Source organism: Podarcis vaucheri (assembly GCF_965113315.1).
Source record: "Podarcis vaucheri genome assembly, chromosome: 7".
NCBI lineage: Eukaryota > Metazoa > Chordata > Lepidosauria > Squamata > Lacertidae > Podarcis > Podarcis vaucheri.
This window is the reverse complement of record NC_138765.1, coordinates 49474170-49490652: the sequence shown is the minus strand read 5'-3', so window position 1 is coordinate 49490652 and position 16483 is coordinate 49474170. Positions and strand designations below refer to the sequence as shown.

The following is a 16483-nucleotide window of genomic DNA, read 5'->3' as shown; positions in this document are numbered from 1 at the left end:
GCCCTTGCAAGGAACTTGGGCACAGTCTCTTTTGCACCTTTCCCACCCTCACAACATCCCTGTGAGTTAGCTGAGATGTGAGCAACTGGCTCACAGTCACCTACTCACTACTGAGTAGGGATTTGAACCTGCATCTTCTCAGGTTTCTAGTCCAGCACATCACACTGACTCCTTCCAGTCAGATCTGTGCATTTCATTGCTTTATAAAGACAACTGGAGAAATTTGAGGGCCAAGCTAGACATGATGTTAAAATTGGCATTTAATATACAGGATTTTTTTAAAAAAGGTTCAACTAAAGCTTTGGGGCAGGGACTGATAAGTACTGGGGTGGTAGCAGGTCTCAAGTGGGGAATTTACTCTTTTCCTTCCTGAATTTTTCTTCTTCTCTGGAGCTGCTATTTGTCATGACCTCAGAGTCCAGCAGTGATCAAGGCTCAAAGCTGGAGGGCTTACGAGTCTCCAGCTACAGAGGAAGACTAGATTCAGTTTTGAGCCTGCTCTTGGAGATCAGGAGATCTCTCCCCCCCCCCCGAGCTTGCCAGACAGGGCCTGTAGTCAGAGCCAGGACTTCCACTAGCATCTTTTCCTGAGCCTAAAGAATCCAGTGCCTCCTGATGGTCACTGGTCCAGCAGTGTAGAGCATACACTGGAAGGGAGGCGATGGAATGGAGGATGAGTGCCTGTCTTCAGGCCAGAGGGTAGGCCCTTTAAGAAGTTTAAGTTATCTACAAGAGGGTGGAGCCTGGGGGAGGTAGTCTGGGAGCAGAGGCTGTAAAAAGGCTGTCTGCTCACTTGATGCTGTCTGTGGTTCTGCGACTCCTGACCTGACTTGCTCAGGGGGACACAATACTCTATTGCAGGCATAGACAAACTCGGCCCTCCAGATGTTTTGGGACTACAACTCCCATCATCTGTAGCTAACAGGACCAGTGGTCAGGAAAGATGGGAACTGTAGTCTCAAAACATCTGGAGGGCCAAGGTTGCCTATGCCTGCTCTATTGGTATCCCCCCCCCCCAGCGCAAATATTGGCTTTGGGATTTCCCCCAAGTCTGCAGCAGAGGAGGAAAATGTTAAATCACCCTTCCACCCCTGCTGTGACCCTGATAATTATCAGCTGCTACTACCAGGCCCCAAGTTGACACTGTTTGCATTTTTAAAAAAGAACTCTGCACATTACATGCAAATACACATTTAACATCAACTCTACTTTGGCTCTGAGTAGTTGTTATGTGCAATTGCTAAACATGATCTTCACAAGCAGAGGCAGTATACCTTTGCATAGTAGACACCAGGGACACAATAAGGCAAGGCGATCCATCACCTATATGCCTGGCTGCTTGTGAACGTGTCAGAGACAGCTGATTTGTCCCTGTCAGAAACAAAATGTTGGGTTAGATGTACCTTGGTCTTATGCAGAAAATAAGGAGATCAGAGCTGCTTTTTAGCCCCAGTGATCCTGTGAGGGAGAAGAGGCTACAAAGATAGCAATTTGCCGAAGGCCACCTAGCAAGCTGTGGAAATAAGAAGGGATTTGAACACAGCTCTTCTATATTCCAAACTCAGCACTCAAATGATTGCATCACATGCCTCTTTTTAGTAAGACCTCTCCCAGTAAAAATAGGGAAATGCATATTTTCTTTTGCTTTCCAGTTCTTTGGTATGCAACATAATAATCGTGTCTCATATCACAATAAATCTCCCCAGACAGCTTGATCACTGAGGTGGGTAGGGGAAAAGGTTTGTGACAGAAAGTAGATATAATATTTGGGTTTGGAACTGGGTTAGCTCAGTTAGGAATTTAACTGGGAAGCCTCCCGTCTCATTCTCTTAAATACACAAACATTTCCCTATTAATAAAATGGGGATATTCTGATACAAACTAAGGATATCTTTTTATCTCTCTTGAGCTGAACTCTACAGCTAAATGAAACACTGAATCCTCTCCTATTACTAAGTCACTGGCTTACATCTACTAACAATTCTTAAAAAGATAGATGCAACCCCTTTATCATATATTCCTTTTGTTCTAAGACATGCAGAGCACTGTAACAAACCTGACAACTAGGTTTGACTGTATTACATACATCTACATTAGAAGTATTTTAGTCAGATGTGCTTTCAAATGCTACAAAAAGACCTACAGGAGATACCCTAGCACAGGAGTTCCCAAACTGTGGTCCATGGACCAAGCTTCACTCAGGTGTGTCTGTAGATTTGTGGTTGAAGACGGGAGATGGCACATCCATTGCATTAAATATCCAGATTGATTTTTGATGGTATTGTTATTGCTTCTTTTATTTTGCAATATGTTACAATAAAGAAAAGAAGCAATAAAAATACATTTAAAAGCTGTACAGCATCTAGTACAGAGCATTTCAGTTGCTACAATACGCAGAACAATCATTAAGATTGTCAAGTGGTCCGTTGGGTGTGGAGGAAAGTTTGGGAACCACTGCCCTAGTAGATGCATTTATTGTTTTACATTTCAGGGGGAGAAGAACAATCTAAAACACAAAGAAGAATGTGCAGGTAAACTTTCATCCCCCCCCCTGTAAAAACAAAACCCACAAGTAGAAAATAGATAAAGTTTTGTTAAGTATTATGGGTAGGTGGGTGATTATCATTCCAGGTTATCACCCTTTCTTAGTCTTGAAGGATTCCTTCAGAAGCACAGGTCAGGAATCATTGCCCTTTTACATTATTCTGTTGAAAAAAGTCTGATAGTGTTCCGTAGAGGTTTTCAGTAAATCCAGTGGGACCAGTGGAATAGGGATGTTCTGTTCACACACAACAGTTTCGTAGGGAGGGGCAGCTTCCATTGGGAATGACGAGGATAAGGAAATGGAAGGGATGGGTTGCGGCAGGCCCTGCAGTCCGACCGAATACCCAGCATCCCTTTCTCCTGCAGCCCCTGGAGTCACCTCTTCTTCCCAGGGAATGTTTATAGCGGAGTCGTTCCATCGACAAGGGTCTATCAGGGAGTAAGGCGGAGGGTCATCTGTAGGAATACAGATTTGCACAGCTCCAGGCCCCACACATTCATCATAGCTGAAAGAAAACAGAGCCTCAGGTTAGCTTTGCTGCATAAATATCAGAGGAGAATTGGGCTTACAAGAGAAGAAGAAATGACAAACAGGGAGAAAAGTTTTAGCAGATGGCCTATCTATTCATAGCACTTGCTCTTAGGGATAGAACTGTCCATTTTCATTTTTCCCCAAGTTTAAATTCATTTCTCCATATTTCTACAGCAATTTGTAATTTTTAAAAAATTCTCATGAAAATTCAGCAGCATTTTGGAAAAAAATTATCCCAATAATCACATTTTTGTATGCAGTTTTACCTAATCTAAACTTTTTTTGCAAAGCAATGTTCTCTAATATAATGCATTTTTTGTATGTTGTGTTCACAAATATATGTGTTTTTATGTACATGCATGTATATGCATTTTTGTACACACTGCAAAATTTGGCAAATCCTGAAGGATGGCTGTGTTATGATTCTATATTGTTTTGGAAATGCAACTTTGGTGGGTTTGCCTTCAAATGTGATCTGTACTGAATCCCCACCCTCCAATACCAAGTCACAAGAAGCAGATTACTTCAGTGTTAGGTTAGCCACACTGGCTATACAAATATTACATATCATTCTATTGATTTCTGATGTTCAGGCTCTGTGTCCTGTTGTTTTTTAAAAACTAAAATGACACCATCTGCACAAAAGAGGGAAGTATATCAGCTGGGGAGAATTTCCTGAAACAGCCCAATGAGGACCACTGGAATGCAGGGCAGACTGTTGTTGGGGGAAACAGACTCCACACTGCAAGATTTTGCTAGAGGTCCCACTGATGAAAGTGATGTAAGTATGCACAGGAATGCAGTCTTAGGGTTATAATTCTTGTTTGAGCAATCAAAACCAAGCTGTTCTAATTCACTGCAGTCCATAACCTTGAGGCTAATGCAGGATTAATGCTTTCTGAACATACAAATGTTCACTCCCTGTGGGCTCCTGAGTAAGGAGTCTGCTTCATTGGTTTCTAATGCACAATTAAGGTTTCAAAAAGCTGTGAACACTGCTCAGATATACCTTTTGGAGGTAATGAAACATAGGATGCATTTCAGAAGCTGGCAATGACAGAAGGAAGACCCCCTAGAGAAAGTCAGGAGTGGGGTGGGAGGATAGGATGAGGAAGTGGGGGGCTAGAGGAATACAAAGTTGACGAGGCAAGCATTTTTGCAACAAAAGTAGCTGGGAATATATTAGGAACAAGGATGCTGTGCCATTTCCTAAAGAGCCCACAGTAAGAAGTTATCAAAGAGTCCATAAAAAAAGGATCTCCAGAATTAGTTTCACTGAGGTAGAGGCTGTTATCTGTGTGAAACATGCTAATTTAGGTTCCCTATCCCAACCCCCAGGCACCAGTTGACAGAATGGTAGGTTAAATGTCCTTCACTGTAATTTTAAAGAGATGATGGGATTCTAATAACCCTACAATGAAAAGATGTCAGATTTCCATTAGAATTGTCTTTTTAAAAAACAGCATTGCGTTATAATATACATGTGTGTGAGAGGTGGATGGGAGTTGCTGCTTCCAACAGAACTGTTGAATATCTCAGAACTGAATATCTCAGTGACGGAGCACATGCTATGTATACTGGCAAGGTCTCAATCCATTGCCCAGTGGTGGCAGCTTCCCACTGGGACTGGTAGGGTGGAGGGCAGGGAGCCAGAGCCAATGGCAGGTGGGGCAACACTGAGACTATAAAGGCAACTCTGAGACTAAGGAGGAGGCTGATGAGCAGTGCCACTCTCTGGGCTGGATGTAAGAAAGGATGCAGATATATGGGGAGCTGGCTGGGGGCACACTGAGGTTGGTGGGGCTCTGCCCAATTGGCCCCATGGACCAGCTTCCATTGCCATGACATTTCCAGGTAGGTAGAATAATAGAACTGAAGAGCTGGAGGGGACCCTGAGGATCATCTGGTCCATCCCCTTGCAAGGTGATGAGAAAGACCTTTTCTGCCCAAGAGCCTAGACAATTGTTTCAGTCTATGGCAGACAGTGTGAACTAGCTGGATCAATGACCCAGCACATAGACAGCTACTATATATGTTCATAGCAGGTCCTGATTCCAATCTTGGAGGCTTGTAGTAGCAGTGTGATTTGTCATGTCTCAGTGGAAGCGACTTTAAGAAGAAGAAGAAGAAGAGTTTGGATTTGATATCCCGCCTTTCACTCCCTTTAAGGAGTCTCAAAGCGGCTAACATTCTCCTTTCCCTTCCTCCCCCACAACAAACACTCTGTGAGGTGAGTGGGGCTGAGAGACTTCAAAGAAGTGTGACTGGCCCAAGGTCACCCAGCAGCTGCATGTGGAGGAGCGGAGACGCGAACCCGGTTCCCCAGATTACAAGACTACCGCTCTTAACCACTACACCACACTGGCTCTCACACACACCTAGGCAACATGAAAGAGCTTACTAAACAGGCTGAAATTCGTAAGTTTTGATCTTGAGAACACAGAAGAGAGAAAATTTTGAAGATGCTCCTTTTTACACAGGCATCCCCTTGATCTTTTGATGCGAGTTTCCTATTTTAATTGCTGTGCTCTTTTAATGGGATTGTTCCATTGCATATTTTAATTACGGATGTTTATATTCTAACAGGTTAATGGGAATGTTTTATGGTGCGTTTTAATTATGGATGCTTATATTCAAATTTTTGTGTACTTGGTTGTTATATTTGTAAACTCCTTGGAAGCTTATTCTGGAATTAAGCAGTATACAAACAAACAAACAAACAAACAAACAAACAAACAAACAAACAAACAAACAAAAAACTTCTCATGCAACTAGTAAAGGGAAATCATGATAACCAGAAAGCACATGGAGCATGCTCTAAAAAGTTGGTGTGTGTGTACGTGTGTACAGCATACAAAATCCAACTCCACTTGGGCTCAAACCAGACCTGAGATCCATAGTCAGGATCTCCCCCATTTCTGGTAGCATAGAGCTGAGAGATCCTAGAGAACTGGTGAGATCTACGGAGCATCTACTCTCCAGTCACACAAATGGGAAGGATGACCCTGACGCTTTTTGAAGTACAAGCTAAGAAATGACGTTGATGTTTTCCGGAAGGGTTTATGTGCCAGGCTCACTGTCAATGGCCAGTTTGCATAGGTAGTAACAGCCTAGGACAATATTTCAATGATGAACCAAACAAGGCTTCAAAAGGCTCATATGATAACCTTTTCATTTCACAGTGGTAGCAGGGAGAAGAGGAAGAGGAAGTCAGTGTTACTCAGCATCTTGCTATCTTGCCAATAAAGGCAGTGGAACAAAAGTTATTGTCTGAATCATTTTTTGTTTTGTCTTCAGTTTGGATTCTTTTCATTACTGTTCTTTTGCTGAGTTTTAGCTGCATTTGTCATCTGTTTCTAAGGCAGAAGGAATGAAACACTGAAAATCGTTTTTGCTTTTGCATAGGTTGGTTGCAGAATGTGGGTTTTCAGATTTTGAATTTTGGGACTGGGAATTGGGATGGATTTTATGCTACAGATTTTATGATGGCAGTTTTATTTTGCAGGTTCAAAGATCTCACTTACACCATATATTTAAAGGACTCATATCACTTTAACAGCCATGGTTCCCACCCCCAAGAATCCTAGGAACTGTGGTTTATTAAGGATGCTGACCTTACAGAGCTACAATTCCCACCACCCTCAATAAATTAATTACCAGAATAATTCAAGACTGTGATATTAGAGTGACTTAAAAGTATTGTGTGGATGTGACCTAGATGTTGCTGGACTGCCAACCCCCAATCAGCCACAGCCAGCATGACCAATGGTTAGAGATGATGGCAGCTATAGTCAGCAACATTTGAAAGGGTGCAAGTCCCCAAGCCGGCTTTACTGAGACTCTAATGGAAGCAGTTGTAACAGATGTTCTGGGAAGTTTTTGAGAATTTGAGACCCCTGGAAGCATTAACTGCACCAGCACAAAACAGAAACTATTGATGAAGGGCAGCCGGATATCATTTGAACCCTCCTTTACAACAACAACAACACCACCACCACCACTTTGCATCGGCCATTTTTAAAAAATACATCTCACATCAAATAAATCTGCCATGCTCACAGAGATCCTGGGTCCATGAGAAAGCCATTAATTCACCTAAAGGGACGATTATAGATATCACTACCATCTAGTTAGGGTTGTCAAGACAAATTGACCGCATGGCTTCCATCTGATTGCCTTGTGAGCATGGCAGGATTATGATTTTTAAAAAAGATAAAGAAATAAAACTCAAATGAGAGCTGTAGCAATTCCCTTAAATTTAGTGTGAGAACCGATTAGGGATACATCTAGAGAGATAATCAAATTGAGTCCTAAATGAGATTTCAGTCATTTGTACATCAAAGCAATTAAATTATTAAACACCCCTAAGGCATCTTTCATAAATTAATTTCCCAATTAGAATTTTATATAAATAGTGTTTCTGCCCTAGACGTTCTTCAGAAACACACACACACAGGCTCAGATTCATCCTGCAAACTGTTGAGTGGTTATCTGTCTCTTGCAAGGGCTTAAACCCTAGAAGATGCTAATTCTCTGCCATACAATGACTTTGGTCCTGTTTCAATACCTGCCACTTTAGCATTCCTGGAGGGATCATTTCTGGGTGAGGACCTGACAGCCCCATTTAGTTATGCAGTTGCAGATCTGAGAAGCAATGTACAGTTTGCATGTACAAAAGTGGTGAACTGGCCCTTAGATGTTTGGCTAGTATTACTTCATAAAATGGAGGGGATCTTAGCAAAATTGAAAAACAATATTGCAATTCGGTACAGTGGTGCCTCGCAAGACGAAATTAATTCGTTCCGTGAGTTTTTTCGTCTAGCGAATTTTTCGTCTTGCGAAGCACGGTGTCGGGAAAGTTTTGGAAAAGCTTCAAAAATCACCAAAGTCTTCAAAAACCTCAAAAAAGGCTACCACACCGCGTTCTATGAGTTGCTCCTCGAAGTCAAGTCGCAACTGTATTAACGGTGTTAAGAAAAAGGAAACAAACTTGCAAGACGTTTTCGTCTTGCGAAGCAAACCCATAGGGAAATTCGTCTTGCGAAGCAGCTCAAAAAACACAAAACCCTTTCATCTAGCGAGTTTTTCGTCTTGCGAGGCATTCGTCTTGCGGGGCACCACTGTATTAAAACCCTACTCCCTGCATATAACACAAAACAAACTCTGGGTTTTCAATTTTTGACCTGAGGATGTCAGTAATGAACGAATGAATAAATAAAGTTGTGTGTGTGTGTGTGTGTATGGCTTTTTCATTACTATTTGATACTGCTCTGTTTCAAATCTTCATCTTGGATCAGTGGAGTGAAAAACCAATCACACAATTCGTTTAAGAATTCAAGCTGTCCAGAGGAGACAAGTCAGCTTGCCCTTCTCATACGATAACAGCTCCAACTGGATATCTATTCATTCTAAAACTGTAGTTAAATAACTGATTGTGCTTATTAATCGATTCATCAGACAGCCATGAATTACACCATTCAGCCTTCCTCTTTTGTTTTTCTTGCCCACCTCTGCCAAAGAGAATATGAGACACAAGGCATACCTCTTCTGCTCTGTTGGTGATTTGGAAACTATGCATTCAGTTTCCACCTTCAGAAAACTATTTTAAAAATCCATTTCTTACTCATCAACTTCTACAACATAATGCTTTCATCCATGGGAGCACTTTTGAAAAGCATTCCTTTGGAGGAATATAGGCGGGAAATATTATATTAATTTATCATTATTATTATTTTAAAAACCCACACCATTTATTTTTAGTGAATGAAAAAGCTACGGCTGGCAGAAAGCTAATGCTATTTATTCATTAAAAGCAGCAGGGTGGATTCTCAGATCCCATAACATGGAAATCCTTCGGTACAATCCAGAGGAAGTTGGGAAGGGCTGCTTTACATGGTACTTGCTCTAGTGAAGCTGTATATACAATGCTTATAGTCACGATGGCTATGTTCTGCCTTCACTGTTAGGAGGCAGTAGGCCACTGAACACTGAACTGCCTACAATTCCCAGAGCTCCCTGGGAAAAGAGGGGTGGATTGTTAAACCACTTTAAGAACTGTATCTCTGTGAGGGGAAGAAGTGTCTCCTAACCACTCTCAGCACCCGAAACAATCTTCAGTTCCTAGGATTCATTGGGGGTAAGCCATGACTGTTGAAAATGGGATGATACGGCTTAAAAAATGTGTAGTGCAGATGGTTACTTGGAGGCAGGGAGAGGGGCAGAGAAGGAAAAGAAATGGCCTAATCTTTTTTTAATAAAAGAATAGAGGTGCACTGGGTGTAATGTGTGGGTGGTCTTTGCCTTTGCCCGAAATAATTCTGGGCCCCTACACTGTTCAGACAGCCTCATTTTTCAGTCCTTTTAACCCTGTTCTACAGTGGTACCTCGGGTTACAAACGCTTTGGGTTACAAACTCCTCTAACCCAGAAGTAGTTGCTCTGGGTTGCAAACTTTGCCCCAGGATGCAAATGGAAATCGCGCGGTGGCAGCAGCGGGAGGCCCCATTAGAGAAAGCACGCCTCAGGTTAAGAATGGTTTCGGGTTAAGAACGGACCCCCGGAACGAATTAAGTTCATAACCCGAGGTACCACTGTATTGGAGAGCTAAACGAGAGAGACCATCTATTATCCTGACAAGTTGCTGTAACTACCGTGTGCTCAGCAGAAGAGCAACAAATGGAAATCTATAAAAGGAAGATAGCGACAGCCACCCCAGTTATTTATTTATTAAACGTCCATTCTCCCCGCTTTCTGCCAAAGGAGTCCAGGGCAGCAAAAAAAACAAAATAGCAAAAGATACAATTAAAACAAAACAAAAAACAAAACAAAAAACCCCCAAACCAGTTAAAAACATTGAGTGGTATCTGATGCTAGTCCTATTCAGACCAGACCCACTGAAGTTAAATGGGTATGGCTAACCTAGGCTCTGGTTCCTCAATTCTGAGTAGGCCTTAGATGGATAAAACCTATTAAAAACATTTGGGGGGAAAAGTTTTTTGTTTCATTTAAGTTCTTAAAACAAATTATACAAATATAATGATTTAATAAATAAAATTGTAATAATTTAATATTTTCAATTATTGTATTTTTTTTATTATAGCCAATAATTTCAAGGTTGCCAGAATCTTGGGGAGTGTAGTTTACCCCACACAGAACTACAGCTCTTAGCACCCTTAACATGTCATGGTTGTTAAAAGTGGTATAAATGTGTTTCAAATGCACCATGTGACCTAAGTCCCACTCCATCCCTGAAACTTGCCTTTGCCCTCATCACTGCTCACAGCTCAGACTTCCACCTGTAGGTCTTTATTGCCTTCCCATCACCTGTTTCTCCCACATCATTTATAGCAGCCACTGGGGTTTGGAGACCCTGTCTGTGTCTCTCACCCACACTCAATGCTGAGAGCATATTCTGGTGGAAGAACATTGGGACTGAGCCCAGCAGAGCTCCCATTTCCACACCATTCATCCCAGTGATAACAATGCATTCGAAAGGTGCTTACTGGGGAGGTGAGTCGGGGCAGGTGACATTGACCTGTGTCTCCACATAAGTGCTGAAATAGAAGGCTGGAGGGAACTCCTCTATGCAACTGGATCTTAGTTCTCCAACTGAGCCGCCGTAGAAGCATTCTGGAGCTGGAAGAAAGGAGAAAATACTGGTCCCACAACACTGTAAGCAGACATTTTGTAGATTTAAAATTATTTGTATGCTGCTTTGCAGACCTGAAAAAAACCCCACACAGATCACATCTGCACTACCCATTTTTTAAAAAAGCATTCTCATATTGCTTTTAACAGCCATGACTCCCCCTCAAGAATCCTGGGAACTCTAGTTTTTTAAGCATGTCAAGAGTTGTTAGCAGACTTCTATTCTCTTCACAAAGCTACAATTGATGAGTTTCCTGGGAAGAGGGATTGCTAAACCATTCTGGATAACCAGACTCCTGCAGAGCATGTGTGACTGAGAGCTCTTGAATGGATGAAATTCTTAAATCATCTCTGGAAACTGGTGAATTGCCTTGGTCTATATGCCTTTCCCTACCAATCCCAGGTTATTTTCATGCCACTAGGGTCTCATACACACCATACATTTTAAGCACACTGGTACCCAATGCTTTCCAAGTTATTTTGGCACCTGAGGCAGAAAATCCTACCAGCGCTTCTCCCTGGGAGTACAATGCAATAAATATAAGTCAAACAACCAATGATTTGTAGCCTTCCATGCCACCCCAAATCTGCCGCATCACTCCATCTAGTGGAAAGGCCCTGTTCAAACACACAAAGCCTGGCTCTGCCGTATCCAGTTTGCTAACTAAGCGCGACAGCAACAGAATGAAAAGGGGCTGGTGGGAAAACACACTGGAAACGTTTGCAGAACATCTATATTTTTGAAGAAGTTATTAAAAACATCAGAACAGTCCTCTTACTGTAACTGGCATCCCTCCTCAGCTGGAGATGTTGAAAGCACCTATTCTTTCGCAGGCTGCCGATGATGATGGCCACGCAGGAAAGGAAGAGAACTGCTCCAATCACTACACCAGCTACCAGCACAGAAGAATCCGACATGCTAGTGTCAGCCTTGCCTTCAGTGAAGTGGGTAAACTCAGTGATGGGGATGGTCTGGTTCAGATAAATTGCTACACACCAGTGAGGAAGAGAGGAAGAGGGAGAGTTGAGGCAATACTACTGGTAGGGATGGGCAATCTGGTTTATTTTGGTTTCTCTCAGTTCTTAATTTTTCCAGTCTTCAATTCTCCACATATCCACATCAGTTCATGATTTTTTTACATGAAAAAACAACTATTCTCTCGTATGAACTTTTGCATGCAATTTTACCTAATACACACATATTTTTTTTACCACTTGGGGATTGAACCTGTGACATTCTGCATTAAAAGCAGATTCCCTACCAATGAGCTACAGTCCATCCATCACCAGCTAAAGCCCATTCACTAATGCACACAATTGTGCAATTTCCCCCAATAAGATGCATCTTTGTATGATATTTTCACAAATATATGCATTTTAATCCACCTTTTACCCCAGTATATGCATTTTTGTACATGTTACTTGGCTGGAGAATGGCACAGCAGAATTCAGAGAAGTGCCAGTTTCAAAGGATAGCTGTGTTTTGGTCTGCAGATTGTTTCTGGAAGTGTGGATTTTGTAGGTTCACCTTTAAATGCAAACTGAACCAAATTTCTCCCACATCCCATACTACAACATAGTAGGCCCATCTGCTCCAAAGAGCTACTGTTTTGATCAGACACACGAAGGAGCCCATGTTAACATAAAACCCACATCCCTATGGAAACCTAGCTGCTCACCAATGGGATATACCTAACAGGATGAAAATGGAGTGCACAAGTTCAGGGAAAGGGTGCAGTGAGGGGCAGACACAGGTTCATCACACCCAAACCCTCACCGGCCACTGGCAATGCTCATGTAACCAGGTGGAATTGACATCACCAAAAGGGAAGGTGTAAGGAAATTTAACTCCATAGGAGGCGATGGAAGAAGCAGAAACAAATTTTACCAAGTTCCCCCCACCCCACTGATATGTCCACAGTGGCACACAAGAACTCAGGATATGATCATAGAATCATAGAATCATAGAGTTGGAAGAGACCACAAGGGCCATCGAGTCCAACCCCCTGCCAAGGATCTCAACAGCCAATCACAACACAATCCCTCATCCTTCGTGCTACACACCCTGTGAAAATAAGACCACCAGTGATGGCTTCTCTTTAGCCTGCTTAACAAAGGTGCCTGGGGAAGATGTAGCCAAATATTCCAATTTGCAACTATGCAAATTTACTCACAAGTAATCCCATTGATGTTAATAATATTTACTTAGGCTGTGATACACTGTCTCCTGGGTGATTTGTTAGCTTCCATTTGCATTCCAATTTCACCTGTAATGTGCAGCTGGCAGCCTAAAATTATTATTATGCTAAGTCCCTGCATTAACACCCCATGCAGCAATTAAGAAATGTTTCCTCAGATGCACTCAAAAGGGATATATTTAAGGAGGTACGACACAAGCTAATAGACAGAAAATCTACCATTCCGGTGACCTTGACTAGCTCATCTGAGGCGAAAGAGCTGGCCACCCCTTGAGATCACTAACTCTGCCTCTTATTTCCATGCAGCTATCAGATAATGGCCTCCGCCTGGTGCATTGACATCCTTATTAAAGAGTCAGAAGGAATCAGATTGGATCACCAGCGGCCTGCAAATTGAGAATGTCAGGAGCAAAAAAGCATGTCACCGCAAAGGAGCTCTGGAAATAAATCTTTTCAGATGCCTCTGGCTTCAGGTTATTATGTTGATGTCACAGTACCTTGTATAGGTGCTGCTTCAAATTAAGCAGGTAAACAAAACAAAGCAAAACAAAAAAACCCTTCCAATCTTCAGAGCCAGGGAATCTTTCATCAAGATGATAAATATTGCTACAGCGAAACAAATCACTTGGGAGGCAAAGCAGCACATGGTGTATGAGGCTGCCCCTCGCCCCCTTTCTCCGGCAGAAAAACCATTCTGGACTCATGCAAGCTTTTTTAACGGGGCTTCAGGTCCCTTTCCATAAACCATTTCCAGGCACTGCAATAATTCCAGTGAATAGGTCAGGGTGGCTTTGTTTGTTGACATCAGTAGTGGTTTCTGCTGGCTCACCTGAAGTCAGGAAAGAATATTCTGCCCCAAATTTTGTCCTGCGATTTTTCTGGGTTAATGGGGTTGCAAACAGATTTATTCTGGAAGCAATTAACATGGACATGAGTGCTAAACTTCTGCTAGATTTCCAAAAGTGGCTTCTATAGGTTGTGTGAAAGATCACATACAATGCAAAAATGATTAGGTTAGGAGACATAGGGAAAACGGAATAGTGGTGCCTGAATGCCTTTTTAGTTTTGTTCATCTTTGCTGTGCTGTAAGTAGTTTCTGCCCTAATCTTCCCTCACCTCAAAGATCTCTGATTACTTTCGAAATCACATACACATTGGTTTGAAAAAGTCCCACTCTAAAACAAAAACTCAGCTACCAAAGAGAAATAAAATCTACCCAAAGTGTTACAGGTTTTTTTTTTATGAAGTCTGCAAAATGAGACAGGAAGGATCATGTATGAATTTATGGCCCCTGTCATAATGATTGCTGGCGACATTAGTTATGGCCTCATTTCCTCTGACTCTGGCTGAATGGCGTTTTGCTACTCTGCTGCATAAAAGATGGAACGTCGTCAGTGAACAATGTGTTCCTCAGCACGCTTTGCTAGTGCATCTATCTTTTTTAAAAAAGAAAGCGATTATTCACTATTTATTAGGCTCTGCAGCAAGGAATAAATTCTTGGCTCGTCAGTAAAATTCTCATGCTGTGTTTGCTGCATGTTCAACGTAAAGTCTCACAGTAAAACAAAAATTCAAATTGATTAAAGGATGAAGGAGAGGCAGAACAGCACTGCTAATTCATTCACCGTTCACTTTGAAGAAAAAACACCTTGAGCATCTATTGCAGAAGGTGGGGAATTTAAAGCCCAGGGGCCAAATGTAGCCCTTCAGGTGTCTGTCTCTGGCTCCCAGGACTCTATCTAGGCCCCGCCTGGCTCCCTGAGTGCTTTGGCCAGGCTGGAATGTGTCACTGAGTTCTGATCATGCCTCTTGCTTGTCTGGATGGAGGATAGAGAGGGCTATGTCAATCTGTGTATGGAGACACTAGCCTACTTTAGAAAGGGGGGGGGATGTGCTCGTTGCTCTGCCCACTCTTGCCTTTGCCCACTGCTAACATGTGGCGTCCAGAAAGGAATGTGATACTTGAGCCGCGGAAGATTCTCTATTCCAGATCTGTTGCCTAAAACTCTTTGTAGCAAAGCCTCTGGTACAATGAGTAACAGAAACCATGCACTTCAGAGAAATCCAGAAGCGAAGAATGGATGGCAGATAAAAACTCCAGGTAAGAAGTCGCCTCTGCCTTATATTTACTATCTGAGATGTCTGAGGACTGGGGCATGGCAAATCTCACCCAATGATTTTCAGCTGTGCCCCCTATACATGTCCTCTCTGCATTCCTTATTGCCCCCATTTGATGTATTAAGGGTGCCAGCTTCCCCTCCTCCACCAAGCTGCATGCTGGGAGGATAAATGTAATATTTCCTCTCTAGTGCTGACATGACAGTTTCTTTAAATATTTTTTACCAATGTTGAAACTGGGTAGTGTCTGTGATGTGCAAAATGTCATCCTGACTCACTGCAGCGGCACACCGTTGCGTCCCCCCCCCGACTCTGACTCGTTTTGTTCTAAAAATATGTGAGCACCAAAAATAAGCAAGTCAACCATTCTAACAAACCTGCTCTACTTGTTCACACATATATAAATACACACAAACACATCTTATCACAGGCTGTTACTGTGATGCGTTACCAAGCCAACATTAATGTGGAAAGCAGATTGTCACCAGCTTTCATTACAACTTTGATTAATCATCTATACACCAAGATGCACATATTGTTACCAGTATCGTTGCTGCCACAACCTGCATGCTGAAACAAGATCTGCTCTGTAAAGGGGAAAACCAGCAGGAAGTTTTCTCTCTGATCCATAACTGAAGATTGAACTTCCTTGTTATAGGATCAATGGCCAACCAGAGGCCTCAAGGAAGATGTGCAGGTAATAGACCCCCCTCTCCCACAATAGTTCTTTAGAAACTGGTCTTCAGTTGCTTGTATTGCATTGCTAAAGATTGCATTTAACAATCTTGACCGGTAGCCTTAACCTCCAACAGTGTGGATGGCACTTAGTCTTCAGGTGAATTATTCCACGGATGTGCAGGAAGAATTTGTATTCACAAAATCAGAAGGCCGCTGGGAGGAGAAATGCTTCAGGAATTTTATATACGTGAACTCCTAAATGTAATGGTCTAATCTGTAATTTCTAGACTAATGTGCAGATCACAATTCAGCTGTCCACTGGATTTTGCATTTCTCTGAATGTGCACTTGGATGCAGCAATGCTTCTGAATACCAGCTGCTGGAAACCACAGGAGGGGAGAGGTCTCCTTTTCTCAAATCTTCCTTGAGGGTTTCCCACAGGCATCTGGTTGGTCACTGTGAAAACAGGATTCTGGACAAGATCCCATTGGTCTGATCCAGCAAGCTCCTCTTATGTTCTTAGGTTAAATGTTTAAACACCTTTAAAATCTGCATTTAAACATTTTGAGGTGATTAAGAAATTGCAGGTTGATGTAGAAATGGAATAGTATTATGGGTAGGAACATGCAAGCCAGAAAGAGTGACATAAGCCAACAGCAGACAATGGTTACATCACCATTCACAATACACAACAGCCAATGGATGAATGTGAATATAGTATTAGATGTGCATACTAAACATGCTTTATTGTTTTCAGACCAATCTGT

General features: G+C 42.2%; 1 protein-coding gene and 1 long non-coding RNA gene across 5 annotated transcripts in view; one reads left to right on the top strand and one right to left on the bottom strand.

The window, feature by feature from the left end:
* Positions 1 to 2550: 2550 nt before the first annotated feature.
* The window catches only part of BEAN1 (brain expressed associated with NEDD4 1), a 45514-nt gene continuing 31581 nt past the window's right edge, over positions 2551 to 16483 (bottom strand). For all 3 annotated transcript variants that reach the window (XM_082232389.1, XM_082232391.1, XM_082232390.1), the window contains exons 4-6: positions 11502 to 11711; positions 10578 to 10710; positions 2551 to 3050 (exon numbers count right to left, since the gene is read on the bottom strand). In XM_082232389.1, coding sequence (XP_082088515.1) covers positions 2696 to 3050; positions 10578 to 10710; positions 11502 to 11711 — 698 coding nt within the window. In that variant the 3' untranslated portion in view covers positions 2551 to 2695. The remainder of the gene's footprint in view (positions 3051 to 10577; positions 10711 to 11501; positions 11712 to 16483) is intronic.
* LOC309537518 lies at positions 11582 to 15009 on the top strand. Of its 2 annotated transcripts, none has more exons than XR_014221946.1 (3): positions 11582 to 11667; positions 13227 to 13447; positions 14911 to 15009. It is a non-coding gene; the product is annotated as an uncharacterized lncRNA (long non-coding RNA). The 2 variants fall into 2 exon arrangements; XR_014221947.1 differs by lacking the exon at positions 11582 to 11667 and adding an exon at positions 11688 to 11763.